Source organism: Oreochromis niloticus, linkage group LG7, assembly GCF_001858045.2.
Source record: "Oreochromis niloticus isolate F11D_XX linkage group LG7, O_niloticus_UMD_NMBU, whole genome shotgun sequence".
Classification (NCBI taxonomy): Eukaryota; Metazoa; Chordata; class Actinopteri; order Cichliformes; family Cichlidae; genus Oreochromis; species Oreochromis niloticus.
The window spans coordinates 22708926-22715267 of record NC_031972.2 but is presented as its reverse complement, the minus strand read 5'-3'; the positions used below and the strand labels follow the sequence as shown (position 1 = coordinate 22715267).

General features: G+C 43.5%; 1 protein-coding gene across 1 annotated transcript; it reads left to right on the top strand.

Annotated features, from left to right (window-relative positions):
• The first annotated feature begins 1481 nt into the window (after nt 1-1481).
• trim69 (tripartite motif containing 69) lies at nt 1482-6165 on the top strand. Its single transcript, XM_005451273.4, has 6 exons — nt 1482-2605; nt 3237-3332; nt 3539-3772; nt 4463-4485; nt 4577-4692; nt 4818-6165. The coding sequence occupies exons 1-6, from the start codon at nt 1970-1972 to the stop codon at nt 5360-5362; spliced, it is 1650 nt and encodes a 549-aa protein (XP_005451330.1). The 5' UTR covers nt 1482-1969; the 3' UTR covers nt 5363-6165.
• The last annotated feature ends 177 nt before the right edge of the window (nt 6166-6342 follow it).

The following is a 6342-nucleotide window of genomic DNA, read 5'->3' as shown; positions in this document are numbered from 1 at the left end:
TTTACTTAAATTGGGAATCCTGACAATTACCTGACAATATTCATAAGGAAATAAAATATAACAAATTCATAGATAAATATTCGTAGCCTAGTACGACCTTGCTCGTACTAGGCTGGACTCCTTTTGGCTTCAGAGCTGCCTTAATTCTTTATGGTAAAGATGAAGACTCTCTGGTTCCACCAGTAGTCATAAAGGGATGGACATGGTCAGCAACAATACTCAGGTAGATTGTAGCTTTTAACTTCTGCTCAGATGCTACTAATGGGCCCGATGTGCCAAGAAAATATCCTGCACACCATCACGTCACCACCATCTTCTGCTGCTTTAGCACATTTGCTTGAAGGTCCAGTGTGTTCACAGATGCTCTTCTGCATACCTTTGTTGTAATTAGTGGTTATTTGTGTCACTGTTCCTATCAACTCGAAGCAGCCTGGCCATTCTCAACAAGGCGTTTTCACCAGAGAACTGCAGCTCAGTGGATATTTTCTCTTTTTTGAGCGATTCTCTGTAAACCCTAGAGATGGCTTTGTGGGAAAATCCCAGAATATCACTTAAGTCATCCTTCTCCATTGTGATGGTCAGTTTGACGTTCAGCAGGTTTCCTTGATGTCTACATGATTAAGTGCATGTGATGCTGATACGAGTAGTGAAATAGATGTACTTAATAAGTTTCCATGAGTGAATTGCGATGCCTTTAATTTGCAGCACACTGATTTTACACTGTAATATTGCTACTTTGCAAGCACTTTGTTCACCTGTAAAACTTCAATGCAAAACAATTTTCTGAAATCCTTTAGGTGTTGGTTCCTGCTTTCCACCCTCAACTGATACTACATTAAAAAAAAAAATGGGTTTACTTAATCATAGCTGTTGTTTACCCAGTTATATTATCAATTTGATGTTCATCATATTGATCTATAATAAGTTTAGTTCTAGTTTAAGTTTCACTTTGGACACCAGATGTCCCTATTGCTCATAACACAGAGTACAGGCTGAGAAAAGCTGACTGAAAGGTTTTCTAAAAGAAAACAAGAACGTCTTCAGGTACATTCATGTCATTCATCATAGGAGGAACACGGTTCTAAGTGTTATTTACAGACAGTGCAGCAATCAGAATATTGGCACACACAAGACAGGCTGATTAAAACAAACAAACAAACAGGCAAACAAATAAAAACAAACTCACTCAGTATAAACATTTATGCAGTACTGCTGTGCTTTTACTCACCCGACCTGTGATTATGCACTAAATAATCACAGCATGCCTACGTTTACAGTGTCATTAGCCTGATGTAACATCCTGTAATATTTAGTCGGCCCATGTGGTGCTGCTGATACGAGTCTTGGCAAGCGAAACACAAATTTTTCACTCAGCTTGGATTTTTAAATAAGCTTTACTGGACGTTATGTTGTTATATGCACTCTGGATAAAGAGTACTCTGTCTGTTGTGGAGCTTTCTTTGCGTACAGTTTTGAATGATACCCTTCTACCTTTTACTTACTTGGCAGAGATCGTGGCCATAATTAGAATGATGAAATCGCTATCTACTACTCACAGATGTTTTCCTGCTTTCTCCCTCTAACCCACACTCACGGCAAGAGCTCACACAGTCACATCCACTGGATTTACATTTTTCTTCAATTACTCTTAGAGCAGATTAAGAGTTCAGTGAAGTCGGACTTTACTTGTGCAGACTTTTCTAAACAAACATGCCAAGGAAAGAATATCCATGGTCCGCCTCAGTTTCCTGACTGACGTCAGTCTGAGGGGGAAAGGGGGGCCTCTGAGATCCCCTCACTATCTGATCTGCATGTGAGAGGCTCATGCTGCCTCTGCACCACCCCCTTGTTTTCCCCACAGCAACAGGAAAACTGGAGGCCAAAGAGAGCGGCCACACTCTGTAGGAGAGGAAGGACTCAGAAGTCCAGCAGTACAGTAAGAACAAAGAAGGACACTAAAGGCAAAGGAATGAGCAAGAATCAGAAAGAAGTGAAGAAAATCCAGTCCGTCTATCTGCAGAACCTGGAGAAAGTGAACCAGGGGATAAAGCCGGACAAAAAAAGTTGGAAACCTAAAGAAGGAGACTTTGCTGTGCAAACAGCAATGGAAAAGCCACGACAGCCTCCCATAGCTGGACAAGTGGCTAAAAGCTCGGCTCACAGAATCAGCAGAGACCTGACTTGCTCCATCTGTTTGGATCTTTTCAAGCAGCCGGTGTCCTTGCCCTGTGATCACACCTTTTGCCAGGGTTGCATTGAGGGTTACTGGGCAGGGCCACGGGGCACCGGGCAAGGTGGAGCCGGCTCCTGCCCTCAGTGCAGGAAGGTGTACCCCGGACCGAGCTACAGACCCAACCGTATTGTGGCCAACATAGTGGAGAGTTACTGTCAGGGTCTGGAGGAGAGCGGGACTGGACCCTGCCTGCCAGATGCCGGGGTGCCAGAGAGGGCTCCTGCACCGGTTGCACGCTGTAGCCGACACAGGGAGGAGCTGAAACTGTACTGTGAGGAGGACCAGGAGCTGGTGTGTCTGGTGTGTGGCATCTCCCAGGAGCACAGAAGTCACACCATGGTGTGTGTCCAGGAGGCAGAACAGAAGTACAGGGTGAGTTAAGCTTTAATGAAGTGCCTGTCAGCAGTTAAACGTTCAGCAGGAAGTCAATATTACTGTTAATGGGGTTTAAACTGTTTTTGCTTTATAAAGTTTTAGACTTGGCTGCATATTTCCCAAAAACAACTTCTTCTGGTATCGCAAACATGCATCCTCTTGTGTTGTTCATCAGTGCAGAGTCTCCCAGGTTAGGCTTAAAGCAAAAGTAAGCTCTAATTTATCACGCTTCCCATTGTGTTTTCAACAAATCACACTGACAAGACATTGACTTTGAGGGAGTCAGTATGTTTTGATGGGCTGCACAGTGGTGCGGCGGTTAGCACTGGTGCCTCAGAGTGAGAAGGTCTGGGGTTTGAATCCACCATCGTTTGCATGTTTTCCCTTTGAATGCATGAATTCCCTAAAAGTACTGCCTTCCTGTCACAGTCCAAAGACATAGACAGGTGTGAATGGTTGTCTCTGTGTTAGCTCTGCAACAGATTGGCCATCTGTCCAGGGTGTACCCCGCCTCTCGCCCTATAGCAGCTGGGGTAGGCTCCAGCCCCCCTGCGACCTTGAATTGGGTAAGCAGAAGAGAATGGATTGTTAAACAATGTGCTTTGATGTTGTGTTTCTGCCCTGACAGGCATCCCTGCACAGCTCAATGGACTCTTTAAAAGCTGAGCTCAACATAGCGCTGCAGTGTGACAGAGAAGCTGAAGACGAGGTGAAGAAGCTGAAGGTGAGAGGAAACAAATCGGAATCAAAACCTTGCCACTGCGCATGCTACAATCACTATAAATATCCAGACTGACCCACTTGACCCAGAGTTTTCTGTCTCATTCCCCTCATGGATTTTTAATGCTTTTGTGTATGTGCACACAGACTGTTGTGCTTTTTAAACATATAGACCGTCGCTCCCAGTGACAATGTGCATCTCCCACTCAGGAGCACACCGCTGATCTGAAGCAGCGCATCGAAGCCCAGTTCAGCGACCTGCATCAGTTCCTCTACCAGGAGGAGAAACTGCTGCAGGTGAAGCTGAAGACGGAGGAGCGAAGAGAGCTGATTCGCCTGGACGAGCACAAGGCCCTGCTGTGCGTGGAGATCTCCCGTCTGCAGAGGGCTGTCCATGAGATAGAGGACAAACTAAAAGAGCAGGACCCATTCACTCTGCTCCGGGTACGCTTAGCCTGTTTGTACATACAGCGCAGTTCATCTGGAAGTTATTACCAGGATGATGAGTCAGCTCTGGGGATGATTAAGCCAAAAAATGCTGAACTCTTGATTTTAAATATGTTTTCAAAACATTTGTATCACTGTTTTGAAAGAAATAGTATCAGAAGCACAATATTTGGGAAGAAAATTAGGTGTTTTTCACTCTATTATGTAGCAGACATACATTTTTGTGCCAACAGGTTAAACAGGGTCCAACATCAACATTCAAGATATAACTGAGCTGGGTGTGACCGCTTTGGCTTTCCTGTTAAGCTCTGCAGAGTGGTCTTAGCAAGATGGTCGATTTGATTACATCATTATGACAAAACGTCAAGGGTAAAGCGTGATAAATAACAACAACACTGTTGTAGTTTTTTTTTTCCAAACAAAAGATTTATGAGCTTAGACAGGATTCAGGCCAACGATCTCAGTCGCTGAGCTCTACAAAAACGAGTTCAGTTCAGGCACCGGGCCATACTCGGGCCAAGGCAGTGGGAATTTCCCCCGGCCACAGGGAGATCCCGCAGGGTGGGATAATGTGAGGTCAGACATTGATGTAATGTGGAAAAAAGCTCTCTCTTCTTTCAGATACAGCAAAACTAATTACAGTCTTTTTGTCTCTTTTCCTGTGTTTATTCCCGTGTCTCATTTCAGAGCATCAAAGCACTTCTCCAGAGGTGAGCGTGGGAAAGAGGCAGAATATTTTGTCCTTGAAAGGCTCTGTTTTTGTTCTTTGGCTTCATTGTTTGACTTTGCTTTCGTTGACAGGCCTCCACTTAAGTTTGAGAAACCCGTGTTTACACCGCCCAGTCTGTGTGAGGGCCGGTTTGCAGGGCCCCTACAGTACAGAGTGTGGAAATCTATGAAAGGAAGCATCTATCCAGGTACTTAAAATGACTCAAACTCCTGAATCGCTGCACTGCACAGAAAACCATCATCGAAATATCCAGCAAAGAAACATCTTTGGCCTTAAACTTCCTCTCTTGCCTTTCCTTTCTCCTCTTTTTAGTTCCAGCTTCCATCACATTTAACTCCAGCACGGCCAACCCATGGCTCAGTCTGACTTCCTCCCTCACCTGCGTTCGATACCAGAACTTTAACCACACTGTGGAGGACAATCCCAACAGGTTTAATGCCGCCCTGTCGCTGCTGGGTAGCCAGGGCTTCACCCACGGGCGCCACTACTGGGAGATCGAGGTCTACAGCAGCACAGTCTGGACTGTGGGGGTAGCCCGGGAGTCGGTGCCCAGAAAGGGAGTCATCAAAGCCCTTCCAGCTAACGGCTTCTGGACTATCTCTCTCTCTTATGGGATTCGGTACATGGCGGGTACGTCCCCTCCAACTGTCCTGTCACTGGAGGAGCCACTGGCCAGGATCGGTGTGTACGTGGACTACAAGAGGGGCCTGGTGTCCTTCTACAACGCAGAGAGCATGACACACCTGTACACCTTCAGGGAGACCTTCACAGAAACACTGTATCCTTATTTCAACTTGGGCTTCCTGGACAAAGTGCATGAAAATGAGCCTCTCAAAGTTTTCTTGCCAAAGATTTAGCTGCTGTGAAAAAAGGAGAACAAAGGGTCAAACAGTTACCAAAAATGACTAGATATGCAAAAAAATCATATGTGAATAAAAAAGGTTCCTACTGTACAGATTTGTAACTGTGCACATGCACTGTGCAGTTTATCTAATCAGAAATCAGAAACACGTGTATCCAAGCTTTGCTGAGTTTGCAGACTATGAATCTACTGTCAACCATTTCATTTCAGAGAAGCTGTGCTTCGGTGAAGAATGTGAAACTGTCTGGCTATCTGACTGTAGTGACATTATTGTAATGTGCTGTTATGTAATCTTCTTTATGCATGGTTCATTAATTCATTCAGTACTTTGTTTTTTACTCTGTAAATAACTGACATCCTGAATTATACTGGAGTTACAACACTTGATGATGTGATGCATTCAAGGATCATGGAGAAATGTTTTATTTCATCATAGCAAACATTAGGTTGTACCACACATTTAAATAAAAATCCATTTAAATCGTCTTTTTGTATGTGTGCACATTTTTGTAATTGAGAAATTTTAGCACATATTGATCAAAAGCCTGACGCATGCTACACTAAATGTGTGGCACCGAAGATGTAAAAAGATGTCCTTAATTATATGCACAAGTGTGTTATTTCCAGTATTATAATGAACAGAACACCTCCATGATCAAACTTCTTAATTCTGCTTTTTATGACTACCTTATGGTTCCCTTAAGAGTTCATTAATTATTTATTTATTCAACCACTTGCAGCGCTATGAATAAATGTTTTACACTAGTAACAAACTGAACTGGAATGAATGACTGTTTACTTTAAATTTCAAATAAAGTTATGAAAAAAAAAAAACTGTTTTACACTAGTGGGTCACAAGCAAAGAACTAAACACGTTTGCAGCCTGGAACAGAAAACTGTTAAGTGTCCCTTTAATGATGATTGACTGTGCAGGGGGAAAAAAAATGAAAAAATAAATAAATAAATAAATAAAAC

What these genes read in the sequence shown, in the direction of transcription:
- trim69 (XM_005451273.4), top strand. Translation starts at nt 1,970, where the DNA reads ATGAGCAAGAATCAGAAAGAAGTGAAGAAAATCCAGTCCGTCTATCTG. An exon ending in ACCCATTCACTCTGCTCCGG is followed by an intron (nt 3,773 to 4,462) that starts GTACGCTTAGCC and finishes GTCTCATTTCAG; the next exon opens with AGCATCAAAGCACTTCTCCA. An exon ending in GAAAGGAAGCATCTATCCAG is followed by an intron (nt 4,693 to 4,817) that starts GTACTTAAAATG and finishes TCCTCTTTTTAG; the next exon opens with TTCCAGCTTCCATCACATTT.